Source organism: Calliopsis andreniformis, chromosome 7 (genome assembly GCF_051401765.1).
Source record: "Calliopsis andreniformis isolate RMS-2024a chromosome 7, iyCalAndr_principal, whole genome shotgun sequence".
Lineage (NCBI taxonomy): Eukaryota > Metazoa > Arthropoda > Insecta > Hymenoptera > Andrenidae > Calliopsis > Calliopsis andreniformis.
The window spans coordinates 2,704,245-2,728,829 of NC_135068.1; the positions used below are offsets into that span (position 1 = coordinate 2,704,245).

The 24,585-nt window shown below is 35.4% G+C and overlaps 2 protein-coding genes and 1 pseudogene across 2 annotated transcripts; 2 read left to right on the forward strand and 1 right to left on the reverse strand.

Annotated features, from left to right (window-relative positions):
• The first annotated feature begins 5,218 nt into the window (after positions 1-5,218).
• Positions 5,219-6,520, forward strand: LOC143181366 (uncharacterized; annotated as a pseudogene).
• Positions 6,521-8,364: 1,844 nt separating this feature from the next.
• LOC143181367 (uncharacterized) lies at positions 8,365-10,134 on the forward strand. Its single transcript, XM_076381749.1, has 7 exons — positions 8,365-8,515; positions 8,562-8,621; positions 8,682-9,070; positions 9,142-9,508; positions 9,550-9,614; positions 9,744-9,758; positions 9,835-10,134. The coding sequence occupies exons 1-7, from the start codon at positions 8,365-8,367 to the stop codon at positions 10,132-10,134; spliced, it is 1,347 nt and encodes a 448-aa protein (XP_076237864.1).
• A 6,364-nt stretch (positions 10,135-16,498) lies between these two features.
• Positions 16,499-18,354, reverse strand: LOC143181368 (glycerol-3-phosphate dehydrogenase [NAD(+)], cytoplasmic-like). Its single transcript, XM_076381750.1, is given in 15 exon segments — positions 16,499-16,702; positions 16,788-16,908; positions 16,910-16,986; positions 17,020-17,054; positions 17,108-17,158; positions 17,221-17,268; positions 17,337-17,350; positions 17,418-17,444; positions 17,480-17,491; positions 17,554-17,571; positions 17,620-17,656; positions 17,776-17,787; positions 17,864-18,026; positions 18,125-18,275; positions 18,317-18,354. Coding segments are annotated over 15 exon segments (1,008 nt in total).
• Between the last annotated feature and the right edge of the window lie 6,231 nt (positions 18,355-24,585).

Sequence of the window (24,585 nt, forward strand, 5' to 3'; positions counted from 1 at the left end):
GCTGGTAATCTCGCAGACCAATTATGGTTAGAAGACCAAAACACGGTTCAATCAGTAGATGTCGGGTGTTGCAGCATAATATGCGGCGTTCCCGAGTTGTTCTGGACGAAAAGATAGCCGTTATGCGCGACAAAGGCATCGATGTGCTGCTCGCTCAGGAACCCTATAGCGCTCGGGGCACCGTACCCAGCCTTGGGGTTGCGACGAAAGTAGTCACAGGCGCAGTCCCGGTGATGGCGGCAATTGCCGTCAGAAACCCAAGGGTGTCTGTGGTCAAAATCTCGCACCTGTGCGACTCACACATGTCATGCGTCAACATTAGCGGTAGTTTTGGTAACTTCTACCTCATCAGCCAGTACTTTCAATGCTCGGAAGACATTGAGCCAAGTCTGGCACGATTGGAAAAGGCACTCTGTGCCCTCCACCATAAGCGGGTCGTGATTGCGGCTGACGTCAACGCGAAGTCTTCTATGTGGGGCGGAACGAAAATTGACGTTCGAGGCGAGAAGCTCGAAGAGTTTATCGCGCAGCACGACCTGGTTATTTTGAACGAGGCTGGAAATATTCCGACGTACTCCAACCCGACCGGCGAGTCCTGGATCGATGTCACATTGACGACTAGTGACTTCTCAAAAAATGAGAGAGGTTGGAAGGTCCGCAAGGACTGGACAACTAGTGATCACAGAGCGATCAAATTTGACCTTGTGTTCGCTAACGTGAGTGAGAAACAGGCCAGACAAGGTAGGTTCCACACACGCAGTGCAGATTGGGCAAAGTTTGATCGGGCGTTGCTTGAGCGAATGGAGTCGTTGACCGCCTACACTCATCTGAGTCGCAGGGCGGAGGTTGTTGATCTCTGGCGCAGGATATCGAGCAATGGGTCATCCACGCGTGCGAGAGCTCCATGCGCGAAAAGCGTTGGCACTCAAAATCAGTCCCATGGTGGACGCCAGACTTGACGAAACGGAAGAGGCAAGTCTATAAACTTAGACGAGCCTTCCAGCAAGAGAGATGCATGGAGGAGAAAGAGGCTAAAAAGGCTGAGTATCAAACCATGAGAAAAGCCTACTCGGCCGCAGTAAGAACTGGAAAGTTGCAGATTTGGAAAAACTTTGCGACGGAGCAGGGACGAAAGGAACCATGGGGTCTTGTGTACACGATCAACCAAAGCAAGCTTCGCGCTGAGACAGCAGTATCAAACCTTCGAACGCACAACGGCCATACGATGGACTGGCACTCCACCGCATTCATGTTACTAGACGCGTTAATCCCGGACGATAAGCTCGAGGAGGACACGCAAGCCCAGAGCATGGTAAGAGGCGAGATCGCGCATGACCCACCGACTGTTGACACACCAGTCTTCAGCCGGAAGGAGGTCGGAGCCGCAATATCAAGCCTAAAAAGCGGTAAGTGTCCCGGGCAAGACCGGATAGAGGTTGAGGTGGTTAAACGTTCCTATGGAGTATTCCATGACGTGCTGCTGAAACTCTATAACGGATGTCTGGAGCACGGAGTGTTCCCCGTCAGATGGAAAGTCGGTCTGATCAGAACTATTCTGAAAGGGCCTGACAAACCTGAGACGGATACGAAGTCGTATCGGCCCATCTGCCTGCTCTCGGTACTTGGCAAAGCTTTGGAGAAATTGATCGCGTGCAGACTCTCATCGGTCTTCCTTTGCCCAAACTATTCCTCGGACCGGCAGTATGGGTTCAGACCTGGGCGATCTACGGAGGACGCCGTGGTAAAGCTCAGAGAACTCGTACTCGCCCGCGAAGAGAAGTATGTTACGGGCCTCTCTTTCGACATTTCCGGTACTTTCGACAATGCCTGGTGGCCGAGCGTTCTCAATTCGTTGAAACGGCGAGGCTGTCCCTGTAATCTGTACAAGCTAATGGTCGACTATTTCGCTGACCGTGAGGTGACTATGGTCGCCCACGGCTCTTGTGTTGCGAAGAAGGTCACCAAGGGCTGTCCGCAGGGGTCGATTCTCGGTCCGAACTGTTGGAATCTAGTCTTTGACGAAATGCTGCAGATTCTTCCGAACATCGGGTTCTGCGAACCCATAGCCTACGCCGATGACCTTTTTGTGCTCGTCTATGGCGACACGAGATTGTCTATCGGGCAAAATGGCCAAAAGGTCGCGGACGTGATAACTGAGTGGTGCGCCACCCAGAAACTCACGGTGTCAGCGACCAAGACCGAGATAATACTCTTAAAGGGATCCCTTGATAGAACCAGATCGCCGCAAGTAAAGATATACGGGAAGAGTGTGGCTCAGAGGAAAACCGTGAGGTACCTCGGAATTCACATTGACGAAAGACTGGGAATTAATTTCCATGTCAAACATCTGAGTACCAAAACTGTGATGACGTTTAATACGTTATCGCCGGTAGCCCGCTCGACCTGGGGATTGGGACATCGGGTCATGAGTACTTTGTGCAAAAGCTTGTTTGTTCCGATCGTAACATATACAGTCGCTGGCTGGACAGACCTTCTCGGGAAAACGGCGGTCGCTAGACTTACACGAGCTCAGAGACAGGTTTTGCTAAGTGTCACCAAGGCCTACCGTACGGTATCTACCGACGCGATCACTGTGATCGCGGGAGTGTTACCGGTGGACTTAGCAATAGCGGAATTACAATTGGAGAAGTTCACATCAGTCACATTGATCTAGTCTCCGGGGCTATCTCGAAGGCCGAAACATTAGCTGAGGTTAGAAGAGAGGTTCTGGCAATGTGGCAAACTAGGTCGTCGTCGTCAACGAAGGGCAGAACTACGTTCCGCTTCGTCCGCGACGTATCAGACCGCCTTAAGACACGCTGGTTGGCTGTCTATCATTATGTGGCACAATTCCTAAACGGACACGGAGACTTCCGTTGTAAGCTGAAAGAATTCACCTTGGTTCCGGACGAGAGATGCGAGTGTGGGGAAGCGGAAACGTCGACCCATGTTCTATTGGACTGTCCGAGGTACAGTGGAGCGCGGGAACTCCTAAAGCGAGCAGCCAACTCCGAAGGCCTAGTGTGGCCGGTGGAGGAAACTGACCTCGTTTCGAACGAACACCTATTTAAGGAGTTCCGGAAGTTCGCTTCTACTGTGCTACAAACCAAGGCAACTCGAACGCAAGACGCCCCTTAATAAGACAACTAACATCGCCAACTCGAACATTGTAGCGGTCGGATGTCTGAGAAATCGGACAACCGGCTCCTCGGGTCAGGAAAAAGCCCCTCTCGTCTTTGGCGAGAGTTCCTGAGTGGGTTTGGACACGAGGTGGCAATGTTTTTGTCACTTTTTTATAAAACCATAACTTTTTACAATATACTTATTATAGGCGGTATAATAATTTATAATTATCAAAATCTCAAATATAACACTCTGCTAATGCTTTTGAGACCTATAAAGTCATGTATAAACACTAACAAAACCAAATTTCTTAAAAAAAGAGGGGTTCCTTTTTCTTCGAAAATAAAAAATTAAACTTTTATATATATAGATTCTTGCCCATCTAAATAATAGCTAGTATGGATATGGAAATGAGTGATTCATCTAATAAATTCGTACGTGGAATCAGACGGAACCTACGAAGAACAAGAATACTTTCATCAGCATCAGACATAGCAGGTCATGAAAATACCTCGGAGCAAGAAGCTTTCGATTCTGATGTAGAGGAACAAGATGATGAGGGATGGCAGAAAATAGCAGAAAAACGTACAGCAGAGGAAGAGTATTTGGGGGAAGAAGAACTTCTAATCGAAGAGACGGACTGCGACGATCCTGTTACTCTATATAAATTATTCTTCAGGGATAAGATATTGGAAATCATCGTTGAAGAGACGAATATATATGCTGTACAGTGCGTAGTGAATGCGGAAGATGGCAGGAGAACAAGCCTGGAGTGTAGTGCAGCTACCTGAAATCCGATTATATTGATAAACGTGATCGATTTATATCAATATTGAAGTACTTACACTTTTCCGATAATTCTGCGGCTGGAACTGAGGATCGGTTATATAAACTCCAAAATGTGTTGTTGATAAAATTGTTTGTACGTTCAAAGATACAGTAAAACCTGGTAAAAATACAGTAATAGACGAAAGCATGGTTCCATGGCAAGGACGCCTTAGTTTTCGTCAATATATACCAGGTAAATGACACAAGTACGGGATAAAACTGTATAGACTATGCCTTCCGGAAGGATATACATATAATACACATATTTATTCCGGGAAGAATGAAGCGAGAATCATAAAAACACATTCTCATGACGTTGTTATGAAATTGATAGGGGATTTATTATTTAAGGGATGGATATTATTTACGGATAGTTTTTATACAAGTGTTCCCTTAGCCGAAGATCTTCTCACGAAAAAAACATATATTTGTGGTACAGTAAAATCGAATAAAAAATTTTTACTGCCGCAGGCAATGCACAAACAGAAACGGGGCGACATTATACCGCTTGAAAATCGTAGCGGAGTGAAATTTTTAAAGTGATACCGTTTTTTTCTTGCAATGAAGCTAAAAAAGGGGTCGATATATCCGACCAAATGTGTTCCTATTATAATTGTTTACGGAAAACGGTAAAATGGTATAAGAAAGTTGTTATAGAACTAATATGCGGGACCTGTCTGGTAAATGCTTGGTACATACACAAAAAATGGGGAACCAAGCGTTTCAAAATTGTAAAATTTAGAAAAAAAATTATTGATGATTTGCTGATGAATGTTGAAAATCGCCCTAGTGAACGAATAATATCTAAACAGAAAAAAACATTTTTTAAGTTCGTACCAAGAATCCGCGAGGAAAACAAGAAATACGAGGAAGACGAGGAAGACAAGGAAGACGAAGAAGAGATGCAAAGAATGCTATAAACGCTTAGCAAACTTAATAGATACTCAGTTATGCCACGAATAAAACAAAAAAAGTAACGACCTTTTGCAATGATTGTGAGGACAAGCCGGCACTTTGCTTAGCTTGTGTTTTAAAAAATTGCATCGAAAAAATAAGTAATTACATTTTGTTATATTTAATGTATCGGTTAAATTAAAAGTTATGTATTTTGTGTTGAATGTTTGATTATAATGTTAAAATGTTAATGTATAATGTTAAATCAATAAAATAACATTTTGTACTACGCATATTTCGATATACAAATGTGAACCCCATCGGTGATGCATGCCGCCCCACTGAACAGTCGAGCATGACCCACCGGTGGGTCATGGCGGCGTCAACGTGTTAAAATGATGGGCATTGCAAGAAAATATTAAAATAAATTCGGAAGGTTTTTAAGCTGCTAGTCATTGGCTCAACAGTTTTAAATATAAATACGGTAGTGTTTCAAGGAAGACGACCAAATTTGTTTCGCAGAATTACAGTAACCTGATAGCCGAAACAACCGCAGCTGCAGATAACTTTGTAACATGAGTTAAGGAATACTATAGCACTCACGGAGAACAAAACATATTCAACAGCGACCAAAGTGGTTTTCAGCTGGAAATCCATACTGGTAGATCCTTGTTGTAGAAAGCTGAAAAGCAAACAGAGGCGTTAGTACATTCAATGTCTGCTATGACACATAGTTACACAATTCAACCTATCTCAGCTAATGGCAAGTTACTATCACCCTTTTTATAATATTAAAAGAACTAAACGGCGAATTAAGACCTCGAATTCGAAAGACAACGTTTAAAGCTCCAAACGTTTTTGTGCAGGCTTCATCTTCAGGAAAGTTAACAAAAGCACTTTTAAAGACATGGTTACAGGAGATATATTTTCCGCATACTTCAGAAAAATCTGTACTTCTCATAGATTCGTGGAGTGGCTATGATGAGCATATGATGCACAGTATTATCCCAGCAGGAAGAACATTAGAGTTACTAAAAATTCCAAAAAATACAACTTCTGTTATTCAACTATTAGATGTGTTCGGCTTTCGTGTTTGGAAAAATTTCCCTAGAAGATTTTCGGATTTAGTCATAAGCTTAAATGTACAGATAATACTACACCACAGAGACACCATCACAAAAATGCAATCACTAATTCATAACCAGTTATCATCTCCCAAGTACAGGCCATTATTTAAATATGCTTGGTTTCAGAGCGGTTACACGGATAATAAACCAGAGCAATTTGATAATCCAGTAGATTCCTGTTTCAAAGAGATATGTAGCATGATATGCTCCCACTGCAGCGATGTGACCTTCCTAAAATGTTCTTGGTGCCTAGAACATTTATGCTTTCGCCATTTCTTTGAAGATTTTCACCATTGTGAAAATAATGTTATGTGAAATCATACATTAACCAAATCTCTTTACAGAACAAAGGATATACTGCAGTCGACCTCGTCCCCAACAATAAAATCAGTTCTTTTCAGAGCTCCGCATTTTCAAACGTAGACGACACTCACATCAACAAAATATAACCATGCGTTATAAAGTCCTATCGCCTTCATACTTGTAGGCTTAAGGTCGTAAGCGAGTTACAGGTAACTGACGCTTTAAGCTTTTTATCCTTTTTATGACAGTTACCTGCACCGACCCCCCAATTAGTTCAGCGGCGATAAAAATCTGAAGAATTCAAAAAACAATAGAAACTTTTCAAGCTACCGTAAATAGCAGTGCAAAAAAGTTTATAATTTTTGCCTCGGCTAACAGTTTTTCGTCGCGCTCGCGCTGATCATCATTAGCTGTGCATTTGTTTTTAACTTTTTAATGAACTATTTACAACATATAGTACAACATAATGGTAAAAACATCATACAAATATATAATTTTCCCGGAATAATTCGTTTCAGGGCTCGTTTCCACAGAAAACACGGATAAACTGTGAATGTAATTATTTTGTTTATAAGGGCAAAAATTCAAAATTCCAAAATATCCGTATCTTGTATTTTGACATGTAGTATCTACGCGTAAATTTACGAGAAAATCGATTACCATTTTACCTGAAAAATTAACAAAAATATGACATTCTTCAATATATTGTTGAAACGAATAGGTAATTTTAAAAACTATTTATGTAGATGGATTCGTTGCTAAAAAATACGTATTCACCTAATTTACACTTCTTTTCGATACCTAATAGTTTTCGAGATAGGGAGACCAAATATGTTTTCCACCCCCGACTTTGGGGGCGGCTTTCACCTCTTTAATATCGAATATAACAGATATTAAAAAATACGTGTCGAATATTTTTGGCTTCTCTACCAACCTACAAAATCGGAGATTATCACTTCGGGTAGTTCCCTTATCAGTATAAGACATTGTAACGTTCAGCCAACAACAAAACAATTAGCTGTTAGAATTTAATAAGACAGAATACAATAGTATGCTATTATGGTCGGAAAAGGAACGGAAACCACTTTAGAGATAAGAAATATAGTTATTTCTCATTGGAAAAATGGAAAATCATACAGAGAGATCGGGAATATGATAAACAGAAGTTTTTTAACTGTAAGAAACATTATTAAAAGATTTGAAAATGAAGGTAAAATGGAGAATAAGACTGTTCGGGGAAGGTAAAAATTATTAAATTCAAACGAAGAACGATTCATTGTTCGAAAAGTCAAAGAAGATCCGAAAATAAGTGCGACGAAAATTAATGTTTTTCTTCAAAATTTTTCTGACAAAACTGTTTCAAATTAGACAGTCCGAAGAGTGTTACGAAGAATTTCATATAATATTGTTTATATTGTTTTTCTGTTTTCAATTTTATTGTTTGTATAATCAACACATTGGTATTGGTATTAATTTTTATTTTTGATTATACCACGTACAGTATACAAAGAATTTTCTAATCCCAAAAGACGACGTTGTAATCAGCAAATGACTCATTTTATTGAAGACTGAAGCAACATTTGTCCTTTGTCTCTACTACTTTCCGAATCGCAAATTTCGGTCCGAGTAACTGTCTTTTATTGCGTGTGATTTTGTAGTATCGAAGCATCTGAAGCGTCCATGATAGCATTTATTCGTGCAGCGTAGTATAGCGTCTGTTTCGTGCGTAAGAGTACAACGAAAATTTCAAAAATAAAGAAAATGGATACAGATACTGATTCAAACAGCCACTACAAAAAAAAGGTATTCCGCAAAAGAAGCGAAAAGTAGTTAGATACAATCAAAAATAAAATTAATCATGGGAGAAAGAGAAAGCATTTAAAGGTTGGTTAAATAAAAGTAGTAAAGGCGATGCGTATTTTTACTGCAATGCATTCATGGAATGATTTAAAGTGTTCTGGTGGCGGTAAAACAGATGTCGAGAAACATGTAATCAGTGAAAAACATAAAGCAGGCTAAAGGTTAGTTCTTTCTTTGGCCCCCTAGCGAGAAAATCATCCCGTATAATGATACTTCAAAATTCAAATACATGTATATATATTTTACAGCTATTGTACACCAGCCACTGATAACATCGATAGTACCAGAATCATCGAAAAATTTAAAAAATGAAGTTAAAGCTGCAGAAATAAAAATAGCTCGCTTCCTTGCGGAACACAATATCCCCTTCAATGTAGCAAGTCATTTAAAAAATTTTAATTAAAAACATTTGTTCAAACCCGAAAGTTACACAAGAATTAACATTTGAAAAGACAAAAGCACAAGCCATCATTACAAATGTAACTGGTCAGGCTGCAGAAAATAAATTAATAATAATGTTATAAAAAAATTAATTTTCTTTGATAGTAGATGAAAGTACAGATAAATCAAAAACTAAATATTTAGCTCTAATTGCGAGAACATCAATAGAATTCAATGTAAAAGATAATTTTCTATGTTTGTTACCTATCACGGATGGATCGGCCACAGCTTTGCACAGTGAAACAATAGAATATTTTAACAAAAACAATATTCCATACAAGGAATACATGATAGGTTTCGCTTCCGATGGTGCAAATGCAATGTTTGGAGAACACCATTCATTATCTGCTTTATTTTCAAAAGAAATTCCCCATTTATTTAAAATGAAATGCATATGCCACTCATATCATTTATGTGCATGCCAGAAATTACCAAGTGGATTTGAGGACTTTGCAAGGGATATGTATATTTATACATACAGAACAGTCCCAAACGTATTGAGGACTATAAAGACTTTCAATGTTTTTTAAATGTAAAACCTCGAAAATGGATACATCCTGCTCAGACCAGATGGTTATCGCTCTTCCCTGTAGTAAGAAGACTGTTGGAACAATTATCAGCTTTAAAATTGTATTTTACAAATGCAGTGCTTTCTGATCGTTTGTTATCAGCAGAAACAATTTTAAACAAATGTATAGAACCTAGTACAGAGTTATATTTAGAATTTTTGAATTTCTTATTGACATATTTCCATGAGTTAAACAAAAAAATGCAAGCACAGCAGCCAAAGCTTTACCTTTTACATAATAAAATATTTACAACCTATAAAACACTTTTGGACTGTTTTATAAAACATGAGCACTTAAAATTAAAAACAGAAGAAATAGACCCAAATATTGATGAAGACCTTGCATTAGAAAATAAAATATTAAGTATTCCATTTGAAGAAACGGAATACCATTTGGAATTAAAGGATACTTAATTAGTACTGATTACATCAAGAGACAGTTTATCATAAGAACGTTTAACACAATTTCGGCAGAAATGTCTTGCATTTTATATTAAAGCTGTAAAAACAAATTGAAATGAGATATCCTTTCAAAGAAAACGAACAAATAAAAAGTCTTATGTTCTTGAATCCAAAAATATTACTTGATTCACATTTAGGGCGATTATTTCCACGTATGTACTTTATATTTATTTTATATCATCCACCTATATCGTAATATACTATATATTTAAACATTTTTATTTTCAGAATTATGTCCAAAAAATGTTACAGGATATAGAATGGAGGTTACTGAGAAATACGCAATTACCATTCTCGAAAACGAAAGATATAAAAGTTAATGAATTTTGGCATTCTGTTTCAAAAATGAAGAGTGTCGATGGATGCCAAATGTTCCCACTCATATCTGAATTGGCTCAAACACTTCTGTGCTTACCGCACAGTAGTGGAAATGTAGAACGATTATTTTCTGCCATAAACCTAATGAAAACAAAAATAAGAAATAAATTGAACTCAAATACGTTAACAGGATTACTATACAGGGTGTAACAAAAATGTCGCAGTTCCTTAAAAGGGGTGATTCAGGGGGTGATTTGAAACAACTTTTTCCTTAGCGAAAATGTAAGATGAGGCTTCGTTAACGAGTTATTAATGAAAAACACCGGCCAATGAGAGCACGAGTTTGCCGTCCGAGCGACTGCGGTAGCGTTGGGTACGCGCTGGGCGCTACGATTGTACTCCGAACAAGAAAGTCGACATGCGTCGAAGGAAATAGCATTAGTGTGAAAATATTTGCATAACGTATAAACGAAAAAGCAATGCAACAAAAGAAATGAACGGAGAATTGGAGAATTAACGTTGAAGATAGAAACGTTGAAAGTAGTCTGCGTTAGATTTAAAAAATAATAATCATTAATGAATTAAATGCAATTCATCTGTAGTTTGTAAATCTGTGTCACTGGGTCACTGTACCGATACTGGTCATCGACCTCTGGAATGGTTTATGGCAAGGTAGAATTTTTCCAAAGAAGCTCCTTGTACCCCCCACGTAGTTTAAGCACCTCAGACCTTCTTTGTTCGGACACTCCGAGATCATGTCTCCTTCGAAACCAAAACAATAAAGCCATAAATTACCTAAACGCGTGCCCTAGCATAAACCATTTCGACGGTCGATGACCAGGATCGGTACAGTGACCCAGTGACACAGGTTTACAAACTACAGGTGAAGTTTGTTCTCTTCTTCCTTTATTTTTCGTTGCATTACTTTTTCGTTCATACGTTATGCGAATAAGAGATTTACATATTTGTATTTTTACGTTGCACGTAGTTTTCCTCGATTTTAAGTAATTATTCACTTCAAGTGATAAACAAAAAAAGGACTCGGTGTTATTTATTATGTCGCTTTCAGTTTTCATACTAATGCTATTTTCTTCGATGTATGACGACTTTCTTGTTCGGAGTACAACTGTAGCATCTAGCGCGCGTACCCAACGCTACCGCGGTCGCTCGGGCGGCAAACTCGCGCTCTCATTGGCCGGTGTTTTTCGTTAATAACTCGTTAACGAAGCCTCATCTTACATTTTCGCTAAGGAAAAAGTTGTTTCAAATCACCCCCTAAATCACCCCTTTTAAGGAACTGCGACATTTTTGTTACACCCTGTATACAAATGGTGCAATGAAAGTACCTCGTTATCAAGTTGAAATAACAGAGGAACACAAAAAATTATTTAGTAATAGCATGTATGATTTTAAGAAGAAAGTAGATGATGTAAATGATGAAAGTGACTAAATTTTATATTCTATATTATTAATTTTATATTTTACATTATTAAAAAAATTTTTTTAAACATATAAAAGCAATGATTTCAGAACCCCACAATAGCGATTAAATCAATGAAATATATTTTATATATAAAAAAAATATACATATATAATATACAGTATGTCCCACGAAATCCTGGACAGTCGATTATTTGGTAACCTATTAAAGATACAAAAAAAGTTTTTATATAAAATTGAATGGCAAAAGGGGGCTGATTTATTGGCCGTAACAATTTTTGTTCATCATTATTGTTTACAGAGATATGAAAGTTAAGTTTGGTTTTTTAAATGGGATTATATATTTTTTGTTTGATCAATAGATAATACGTTTCAATACGAATTCAGCAAACATTAATGTATACACCTTTTTTCAAATAGTTTTTAAGATATTACGCGTAAAAGTTTACTGATTTTTGGTACAAGAAAATCTGCGAGACCAGGAAACACAGTAGGAGGTCTCGACTCTGGACCACACTTAAAATGCTACGTGTTAAACCGTGCCTCTTAAAACCGATACAAAGAGACTGGGGTAGCAACGGCAGGCCTAAATTCTACACAATAGTTTTTTTCACAACCCTTTACCTTTACGGCATGCAGAAAAATATCGGCCATGTTTTAGTAAAGAAATAAAGCTAATGGATAAAGCTAAAGCGTTGCTCGTACTTTGAAGTAATTAACAAATTGGCAATACATTTGAATGGAAAATACTTATGATAGCAAGATATTATGTACTACAAGAATTTAATATTAGAATTTGAATTTAAATTCGTACAAAAGAGGTAGAGAAACTTTTTCAGATGTGAATGGTATTACTACGGTGTATACAAAATTATTGTGTAGAATTTAGGCCTGCCGTTGCTACCCCAGTCTCTTCGTATCAGTTTCAAGAGGCACGATACGGTTTAATCCGTAGCATTTTAATTGTGGTCGAGAGTCGAGACTTCCTACTGTGCTTCCTGGTCTCGCAGATTTTTTTGTACCAAAAATCAGTAAACTTTTACGCGTAATATCTTAAAAACTATTTGAAAAAAGGTGTATACATTAATGTTTGCTGAATTCGTATTGAAACGTATTATCTATTGATCAAACAAAAAATATATAATCCCATTTAAAAAACCAAACTTAACTTTCATATCTCTGTAAACAATAATGATCAAAAAAAATTGTTACGGCCAATAAATCAGCCCCCTTTTGCCATTCAATGTTATATAAAAACTTTTTTTGTATCTTTAATAGGTTACCAAATAATCGACTGTCCAGGATTTCGTGGGACATACTGTATATTCTATATCGGTTGACCAGCCACAATGTTGAAGTTCGTCCGCTATACTCGTTCTCTGATTGGTCGGTGCTTTTCCTTAATAACTCGTTAACAAAGCCGCAGCGAACATTTTCACTAAGAAAAAAGTTGTTTAGAATGACCCCTTTCGACTCTTACACCTTGTTAGGAACATCCTGTATATGTATTGTAATGACTAACACTAAAAAAAGAAAATCCGTAGATCTACGGATTTTCCACTAGAGAATCTACGGAATTCTACGGATTTTTCCAGTCCGCCCTACGGGCATTTCAAAATCGAGGATGGCAACACTGTTTCTAACAGTTTTATTAGCTCAAATTCTACATATAATGTTTTTCAATTAAAAAGTATTCGTAATTCATTTATTATCTTTTTACTTTTCATTTTCGTTAACTGCCTGCGTGTGCCAATAACTTTGTGACTCACTATATAATTCTTTATAATAATTCTATATTTTTCCACTTCATTAACTGTTCAACTATACATAACATAAAATTACTTTTTACATATTAGTATACATAATAATTTATTACTTTAGCAAATAAAAAGATTTAGAAATACATTATCAAATTTTGATTTTATTGAATAAAACTCTACTCTACTACTTTGCGATAAACTAATGTAAACATCATCATTTAATAAAATCGATTTGAAATAAACTTAAAGTAGAGTTGTTTCTTATATGCTCAAAATACTTAGGGTAAATATAAAAACCACAGAACCTAACAGGAAAAATCACATAAAAAGGAATCAAGGACTAACGCAATTGAACCAAAGAATTTCAAAAAAACTTCACTAAAAAATTGAATAAAAGAAGCTTAAAAAAAAGTTTGCAAAAGTATAACGGTAATGATAATGGATGAATAACATAACGACGTTACGCAAGAATAATCATTATTACGACAGGCATATAGTCGCCTGTTCCTGATCCTTATATTGACTTCACTCGTGAAGTTAATCTGCGAGAATCACGTAATCTGCGGAGCCATCTATTACTCACGGCAATAATGAAATCACGCTTATCTGCGGGGGAAGAGGAGAGCCGAGACAGTCACACTTGCGAGAATCATAATCGCCATGTAACCATCTAGCGGCCGCACAGTACATCGACTAAATAGCGATTAAGGAAATATGAATAAAAACGAGAGACTAGTTATAATAGAATATGACAAAATAGCATTTTTTAATTCCCTATTTATTTTGATTTTTTACTTTATTCTCGGGTTTAATCTTAGATTAAGTATAAGTGCACGTATAAGCAGAGTCTAATTGCGTAATATCGAAAGTTTTTTTTACATATATCTCGGAAACTACAGCTGACCGCCAAATTGTTCAAAGGTAGTTGCTCAAAACTTCGCCCCTTATAACATGTTACAAAATCATCGAAATTGGTAAGGAATCCCTCATTCGACAAATTGACCGAAAATAGAAAAAAGTGGTACAAACATAAAGTGTGATGTAGCAATAAGTATTAAAATATTTCAGGATAGAGTCCAAGGGGCATTGAATAGAGAGGACAAATAGCGAATTAAGTCAACCTTAACCACTGGACAGATCCCCAAATAAGCAAATATAAGGGGAGAAGTCAACTAGTAAATTGAATTAAATCATGGTCAAAAATCTAAACTCAACAGTAAAAATGCAAATAAGACAAAATAATATTTTAATTCGTTTGTTTTTATAAATTAATTTGCAGCTCTTAATTATGCATGCGTAAAGAAAATTATTCATCTATTTTCAAGAACATTTCTGATTTTTATATTTACTAACACGGAACCGATATCGACATATTTTTTTCTAACTGTAGTAATCAGAAATTCGGTAAATATACAGAGTAGGGGAGCCATCTCCGATTTTAATAACCTTGAAATATGTATCTGCCATTACTTGAAAAGAAGCATCCAGTCGTTCGTCACAATCGAATTTTTTAAATACAAATACTGCCAGATAGTGGTTGAAATGATATTTTCTACGACCATACCTAGAAATATTGCCACGAATATCTCTCCATACTCTTTCAATATTCTGGGTACAGACACCTGTGATTGGATCAACGACATTTTTTGAATAATTCACTACAAAATGTTGATATATATTTTTATCAATTTGTTCATATGCTTTCCAACAATCACTATGGATTATTGTTCCAGGTGCAATCTTTGTTAAAATAAGAGGCGGTAATACTTCTGCTCTACGGGACAGAATTGGTACTACACATACCTTTTTTGTGTCACGGTCTATACCACTGAAAATCCATTATCCCGTAATAAGTCGTCGACGATTATACTTTCGACGTCCAAATTTGGCTTCATCGATTTCTACAATAATTAATGCACGACGTTACGTTACAACGATTTGTTCGAAACTGATAATAATGAACCGTCTTTCCTCGAGTTCTTTCGACATCATAAGAAATATCAACAATGTAGGTTTCAGCGAGGAAGGTAAAGAAGCTCTCGCAAACGTATCTAACCCAGACCTATTTCGATTATTCTTTTCAATATTGAAAACTTTCTTTGCGAATATCTCGAAAACTAAAAGAGATCTCCTTATATATATATGCGTGCCACAAAAATCGCGCGTGGCGCATTTGGGCGACGACACTTATATCAATAGATTTCCACATCACCCATGAGGTACTATTGTTGATGCGTTTTTGTTTTGTCAGTGGTATCCCTGACGCGCGATTTTTGTGGCACGCGCTTGAGGCCTTCCGAGCACCATGGCCGCCGCGGAGAGAAGTGACATATTTCGACAAATCGAAAACCGATTTGGTTTAACATATTGGTACGTAATTAGTATCGAAGGCTATATTATCTGTTACGCCTTGTGTAAGTTACATGTAGGTAACTATATAAACGTCGTATGTATGTACATGTATGTTATCTTTAATGTTAAAATAATTATTATTTCTAACTACAATTAATGTTTTGAAAGACAACAGTCTTTCTAAAATTAGTGTACTGTACTGTCTTAATGTCCTATTTCAATAGCATGTATAATGCTAATTGTAATTCAATAAATTGGATGCAATAGAATAGCCCGCCACAAAACCGTGTTATTCTTCAGTTAACACATTTTATAAAAAAAATGATAATTTATCAGAAACTATGTTCTTCAATATCTTCGACATAAGGTTTCGTTTACTTCTTTGTTTACAGGAATAACAAGACTCAACTTTTATGCTTCAGCGAAAATATCTAATGTGAGATATTTGCTATAAACAAGATAATGTAAAGAAGAGACAATAAAGTTACAAACTTCTTGATGTAACAATTTAACCTAAAAATTAACAAGTTAGGTAGCCTATCCTCCTATCCTTCACAGTTAGAGAATATGGTGCTTCATCATTTCATTTCTGTGCTAGTGAGTCATTAAATTATTATTTCATCATATTGCCATGTCCAAACAATTATTAGTCACATAAATTTACTCTTGTGCACTGTTCAACCAATTATTATTACAGTAGTTGTAATTATTATTACAACGATTATGCGAATGACCGATTTTCCGAACACAGAATGAGTCATGTACGTACGTATTTTAGCTACGCATTTAACAATGTTTATGTTGTGGGACACGTATTCTAGCTACTTCAACTGTCTGAGTTTAGTATTTTGTCTGAATTTAGTGAGTTTATACGTATAGATTTCAGTCATATAAGCAGTGTTAAAAGAAAAAGATTGGTGTTGAAATTAGAACATATTGTTAGAAACCGCCGGTCTGGCAAGGCAGTGGAGTTCAATTAAGAACAGGTAGCAAAGAAAACCTTTTGTACTCATTAAGAGTGTTTAACAACGATACAATTTAATACATGTTAAAGATATACAGAAACAACTTAGCACAAAATTATAACACTCGAGCGCAGCACGTGCACGAAGCATGAAGCATGAAGCGTGTGCGTTACGAGCTTTTAACATTCCATGAATTTTGTCAGCTGTAGCTGGTCTTTGTAATTTTTGACCCGATAAAAGTTCTTCTTTAAGTTATCTGATCTCTATTTAAAAAATATAAACATGTTTTCTTAAGTACATTTATTAATCCTGTAAGAAAAACTTAACAGAATTGTATGATTTGTACTTTGCCCGTTTTCACATATTGTTCACAAACTCTGTGGTTTCTTCCTCCATAGCAAGTGGTTATTAGATCTGCTACACCACAACTTTTGAAAAATGTAGAAAGTTTTGAGCCACTATAAATCTACAATAATAACAGCTCCTTTTGTGTTGTCACCTAATCCCATACCATCCACAAATCCAGCTGCACAAGCCACAATGTTCTAAAACACAATTAATAAACGATTAATAAATACAACTAATAAACAATTGAGGCGTTTTTTTGTAAGTACTAAAATCGAAACAATTTGTTTCCCGTAAAAAAATATTTTATGTGACACATACAATAGTTTTTCAACAACAAAAAGTGTTCAGTTTTGGTACTTACACTACTTCCTGCAAGAACGCTTCAATTATTTTAAAACAGATTTTCTTAAGGATATTCATGATTAACTTACCTTGAATGAGATCTCTCAATAGAACAGCCAATCGTTTATCTCTGCAACCTATGATTTAGAATTAAATCATTTAGGTATCTTAAGGAAAAAATTGTTAATATTTTATATCAACTAACAGTATATTGGTGTTCTAGTTTGTTGTCAAAAGTTAAATTATTTTATTTACATTGAATAAATTTTAAACGATTTTTATTGACTTTAGTTTGATTTTTAACAAGTTTAATCTATTATGTTCAATATAATGTACGTATACATTTACGTACATTCACGACTTTATATATATATATAAAGTCGTTTTTGAGTTATTAGTATAAAAAGAAATTAAGATATTACGTAATTTTTTTTAAAATCCTAAGTTTTAAATTATGTTATTGTCATTTTCAGTTAATATGTTGATACCATGCATAAATTGGTTTGTTAATAAACATATACAATCCTATAAACATAAATATAAAATACTTTTAAACTTAAGTACAAATAATTTTCTTTAAAAATAATTTAGTTAAATATAATTTCCATGATTACTATTTGTTTAATCGTATCCAGACAATTTACTCACAAATCTTTCTAGATGTTTAAAAATATAAATTCATATTCTGTATAAAAATTAGGTATTTCTTAATTATGCTTCTGTTTTGATGACTAAAAAAATTTTTTAGTAAATTGTATTCAATAGTTAATATACTATGTGATAGATTCAAGCAGTCAAGCAATGTCGCACATAGAGTTTTGATGAACTGACGAGGTATTACAAATATCAAGATACCTGCATCTTTTGCAGCTTCGACGACATCTGGCACGGCAACCTGAAAATTATACATATGTATACAGGTTTATTAAAAAGGAAAATATGTTAGTTTATAAAACGGAAAATATGTAAGGAACGACGGAATAACGTTCGCACCTCGTGGCCGTTTCTTCGCGACGCTTGAGAAACAATGTCCTCTGTCTCCTGATTTCTGACTACCCTGGACACATACACATTCACATACACAACGCCTCTCCAACGGTTTTGCCTCGCGTGTTTTTTTCGGCGTCGTTCGACTTCGGCGATCCTCGCGACCACACACGTGTTTGCACACGCACACGTACACACAAACACGCGCACACGCACACACAACGGGATTCGTCCATCCTACATGTATTATTGTATTTATAATACAATTGTATTTATAATTATTGTATTCTCGCTAAAACATATATATATAAATTATTGTATTCTCGCTAAAACAATAAATAGGAATTTTTCATTGCTGTTATTGCTATATATTTCAAAACTTTTGTCCACACTAAAGTAACATAATATAAAAAACAGTTGGCTTTTATTTCAGTTTCAATTTGAACTTGTCTTGCTCATACGATAAATCATTCGGACTTCGGACAAATTCGTCAGAAAATAAATTCACCGTAACAGCAGCCTATGAGGATCATTCAATAAATAAAGAGACGAAAGCTCTGATATCTAAATAAGAAATATAATAATTTCAGAATCACACTATACGTCCGAATTGGATGTTCTACACACTGCTGAATAACATTTATAAAAGAAGTATTTTAAATACTACTTTAAGTAATTGTTATTCTACCTTTTAAATAAAATTGTATTTTAAGTGACAGTGAATATATGAAGAGCGAGGAGAGAGTTCATATTAGGATGCAAGAATCCATAGTACTTGCAAATTAAATTTATCTTTTTTTAAGGAAAGCAAAGCTATCAAAAGTAGTAGAGTTAATATTTGATCACAATAGATAAAGAAAACATAAATTAAAATAAGTAAAATATTGGTTCAGATATATAATACATATGACTCATCATTTTGCTAGATCACACAAAGACGTCTTAAAAACGTCATAAAGATAGCCACGTCTAACATTTGAGACATTCCAACGACGCGATGCGACGTCGGTAACATGCTGCGAACGTCCTACGCACGTCTTCTTAACGTCTTATGGTGCATCTACGTTATTCGATTGCTCACGAACAGAGCCGCTCGCAAGCTTGCCTGAGCCCGCATTTAAGCACTTGCCTTCCTTCCCATAAGCAAGTACAGGTTTAAAAACCACCAACACTACGAACAATACGACTGAGCATTCGAAATACATTCCTGCTATTCATGGTACTTGCAAGTATGAAGGTCTCCTGGAGATAGAGGATCTCCAGGAGGCACCGCCTCTGTCATCCGACACTTGGTGGGTTTTTTGTGATATTTATGTTTCTAGCAGTCTAACGGATTCTATTTATGAATAGCAAATTCAAAAAAGTAAATTTTTTAAGAAGTACACATTTTGATTTGTGAAGCAGCTACACTTTCTCGATGGAACATTATACTTAAAAAAACAAATATATGAGAAAGTACCCTGTTATTTTAATCAGACTTCCATGCTTCCTCGTATAATGTTCTATTTTCTATTGCATTTAAAAGAACGAAGACTACAACCAGTTCTTCTTATGTAACTTATTTTTTATACTTTTAAAGATATTAGAATTCTTGGTATATAGGATTAGTTTTCAAAATTTGAATGTGATAAAAGAAGTACACAATGTATTTAATTTAAAGCTAACCTTAAGGAAGGTGTGTTTAAAATCACTTTTATGAGAAATTTTAACATTGTTATGATTATGATGAAATAGTGTATAGGAATATCTCACAACGAATGGTTTAAACAAAAGAGTAGTGAATTAAACTGAAAAAATAAATCGAAAATGTATAATAAAATTTTTTCACCACTTACTCTGTTTTCAAAAATATCAAATATGAATTTCGATCAGGCAAGTACATCAAAATAAATATATAAAGTGAAGCCAAAATCTTTGCTCGTAAAAACATAAACTTCGGCTGATTTTAAAAACATGAAAAGTTTTAATTACGATAATCATACTGCATTGAACAGTGTTATTAAATTTTAGTTATTTTTTTTTTTTTTTTTTTGTAGATGAGGACGCTTTTAATATCTCATTCAAAATAGAACAATATCATAAAAGTAAAGGAATAAGTTCGTACAACGAAAAGAGTACTCGAATATCCGAATACTCAGGTATTTGTATAAGGATTAATACTCATATTTGAGTAACATAAATAATAATAATATTGGTTAATAATATTTTATTTCGTTATACAAAATCAATATAAATGTATATTATAAAAATTATATTATTAAACTATACGCATCATGTGAATATAATATTAAATTCTGTATTAGGATTTGTGTCTAGAGTTAAAACAATTAAGACAATAAGCTTTATTACACTGTTGGCATTCAGTACTAACTCGTTTAGCTTTCTTCCTAGCTTCTTGAACACTTTCTGAAGTAGCAATACTTTCATAACAAGAAACGCATCTTTTGCGTGCTATTTTTCCAGATTCCTTTCTTGGAAGAGTTATTAATTTATGACTACCTACAAGAAGTAGACTCAAGTTCTGTTTAACTGATGTATTAAAATTCCCTAGTAAAGACGACGAAAGTGCCTTTATAAAGTCTGCGATCGTGTATGACTTCGATATCATATTGTAAATAACCCAACTGTTGAACATTGCTATGTTAAGTAGCTGAAATACTACTTTCCTATACCACTTAACGCTTTTCCTCGCTGGGGAATAATATTCGACAGCCTGACTCGATATATCAATACTACTTCTGATTCTATTAAAGTCTACGATAACACTCGGTTTTGTCGATGCTTCTCCCGAACGTTTGGACCTTGTCGCAGTTTTCATCTCGTTTCCGTGAAAAGTCGATACCATGAAGATTTCCTTCCGACCGTGATATTTAAAAATACGAATCCCCTCTGAATTTGACAATGATTTCACATCTCCTTTTTTAACTCTCAACATCTTCAAACCCTGCGGAAAACTCTTCCGATCTCTCTTTAATGGCCCACAATATTCCGTCTTGCGAGTCCTTAAGTAACTTGCTAATTCGATACTACTGCACCATCTACCTGCTGCAACTACTCGTCCACAACCGAGAAGCGATTCACTCAAATTAACGATGATCGAGCTAGAATTATTTAATTGCGGAGTTTTACTTTTGCTAAGCTTTCCACCACAATGAATAGACGCATTCCAGATGTAGCCACTGGCATCACAGAGTTTGTACATTCTAATCCCTTGTCCGTGACGCTCAGTGGAATTATATTTGCGGAAAATAAGGCAGCCATTGTGGGAAAAGATGGCCTCATCAATGGCTACTTCATCGCCAGGGGTATACATTTTCTGGATATTTGAGAAAAGCATATTTATTAAGTTGGAGATTTTGTACAATCTGTCACTTGGCGGTGTCTGTTCGTTGTGACAGAAGTGCCAGTTCTTCAAGATCAGAGAGAATCGATTATACGGCATTTGAATGTGGTGAAAAAGTGGGTGAAAGAACAGTGGGTCTTTTTTCCAGTAATCTTCTATTCTAGGGAATTTAATCAATTCTGTTAATAAAATGATTCCTAAAAACTTTCTCATTTCATCTTCTGTTACTTCCTTCCACCTTTGCATTCTGGCATGCTTCGACAATTGTTGTTTGTCGATATATCGCTGGGCATACCTGTTTGTTTCTGAAACCATTAGCATAATTATATCACGGTCAAAGAAGTGTTCGAACATCTGTATCGGTGTGATTGCAGATGAGAGGTCTTTTTGGAGTCCAGAATTGCCTGTAAATTCCAATTTTTCGCCTTTTACAACGTTCATGTTCCATTCATCCTCAAATCCAAAAGCATTGGCATCGTTCGACGAACTTTCTCTTGGATATTCCTCTTCTTCAGATGTGACAGAGTCATCTTCAGATGGCAGTGATTCACTTTCACTAGTGCCACCCATATTTTCTTCACCAAAAGTTTCTTCATCGCTACTGAAATGATAACTCTTCAACATATCAAGTAATTCCTTGGAAGTGTGTTTCACATCAGTCATGTTAAAATATTGAAAGCTCCAATCTTTTAAAAAACCACAGTATGTACTGTTATGAACCGAAATAGGCTAGCCACAATGTAAAACGTAGTTGAATTTATAGTATGTTTCCGTAAAGGCAAAGGCGTAAATATTATGGCATTTAACAAAGTATTTGACTCGTTGGTAGCTGAATACTCGCAGTTTTCGACTTTTCGTTATTCACTGAATACACTAAAATTCCCAAGCAAACTATGCCATTGGAAAAATATTGATGTGTCACATCTGGCGCACGCAAGCGTGCAAAATAGGCTGACAACTGTGAGCCATATGTGGCGCATGGCAGAGAATTAACAAGCCAGTGTTGTACTTGTAAGTGGGAGTCCGTTTCCTATCGTATTTTCCTTGTACAGAGCGCATGCGCGTACTGTGCATTAACTGAGCCAGTGGTTTTCAAACCAGGGATCGAACGAAACTGTAAATTTTTATAAATAAAAATTATTTATTGAACTTTTAACTATTAACTTATGTCGCTTCCGTTTTAAGTTAACACTGAACTTTAGCACTTTAACTCTTTTATAAAAGTTCACTTGTAACAGTTATTTTGTATTCGATTAATGAAAGTTCTGAAAAATCATACATTATTTAATAGATATTTTAAGATGAAATATAAATTTTTGAACTATTTTTTAAATTACGTAAAGCTTATTTTATTATATAATTAAATACTAGAACATATTCTCTCAAATTGTCCTAGTAATGAAATAGTGATTGTGTACTGTAGAATAAGAATCTTCTACCATTAAGAGTGCGTACATTTATTACGTATGGATTTAAAAGACAAAGCTAACAAATGACTTATTTTAAGATTTCAACTTCAAATTTATATCTCCTAGCACGAGAAATTTACTAGCCAAAAGTTAAATTTTTTCAAAGTAGAATAAATGTTCCTATTTAACTGGGATTCTTTTTTTATTTTCGAGAAAATAAAAGTTTCGTATTTATACAAAAAGGAATGAAATAAAAGCTTCACTGAATACACTTTATTTTAAAACCGTTATCTTGTAACAGAAAAGATAACAATCAAACCATTACGTATATTTCATAACTAATTGAACGTTTTAACAGTTTCATTCGACCCTTATTTTAAATTATGGAATGCATATAAAATGATCTGCAGTAGTGTCCCGCATATCCGAATACCCTAATATTCGAATCTTTTATTACCCGAATAGAGAATATCTTCTAACAACCTTGCTTTTTCTGTTAGAAATGGTAGATAATATTTACATATAATATACAGAATGTTTTAGATAAAAACCGATAAGCTTTGACAACGTATTTGGGAAGTCATTCTGAGCAAAAGATGTTACTGTATAGGAAACTCTAAGGACAAACGTAACAATTCGCATTTTGACTCTAGAACTTCTAAGTTTTATAGAATGTTTACCTACATTATTGTACTTAACAAGGCTTCATTATCTTATAAAATAACTATAAACATTTTCTGCTTTTTTTAAATAAAATACATTCTAACAAAAGCATAAAAATGAAGTATACATATTACTAACAGATGTACAGGCAAGGACCCAGTTACTGATCAGAACCTAATTCCTGATCAGTGTGTTTAACATGTGCATTATTTTGATAAAAATTCGTTTCAAAAAATTAGTCTATAATTATTACCTATTTTGATATTCATACGTGAAATTTAATAGCTGGTAGTGAGATATAATTGTAAAGTGATTAGCTATTGCTACTTTTATATGTTTTATTTTAAGAACTAAATTATAATTCAATTGTTATTATTTTTGCACTCTTTTTAAATACCAAATTGAAGATGACACAAACATTTATATAAACAATTGTTTTGTGTATACGTTCGGCACTGCCAGGGTACACATGCGACAGGAAAACACAGAATTAGGATACTCTAGCAAGTTGGGTCACAATCAACCTACACTTGGCTTTTAATTGTTGGATCGCCAAATGTGTTTCCCAAGACATTTGGCAATCCAACAGGTTAGAGTATCGCCTACATCCTCAGGTTTTTTTCGGGCGTAAAGCCAGCCTCGAACTCATACCAGATGGAATTTTACTACAGGTTTCTTTTGCTCAAAACGACAAAATCGCACACTTTAAGGTCATTTACCGTGCTGTGATTTTGCAATCTCGCGATCTCATTTTCAAGTTAAAACGTTAGAAATTGTTTCGTCTTGACAAGATCTTTCTCTACTTTTCAAGTTCGCGATCTATTTTTGACAAACATCTCAGATTTTAAAAGCTTCATAAAAGTAAACCGTAACGGATACAACAAACTGTATAAAAACGTTTTACTATAGTTCTGCTTTTGCATCTGTAAAATTGCAGAATTCTTTGATTGTTGATTTAGCATATTGGTATGTTATTTTAAGACATTACTATTATAAAATTAAGGCAAACTGAGCATTATGTTATAGTACATTTTACGCTTCAATTTGGACCT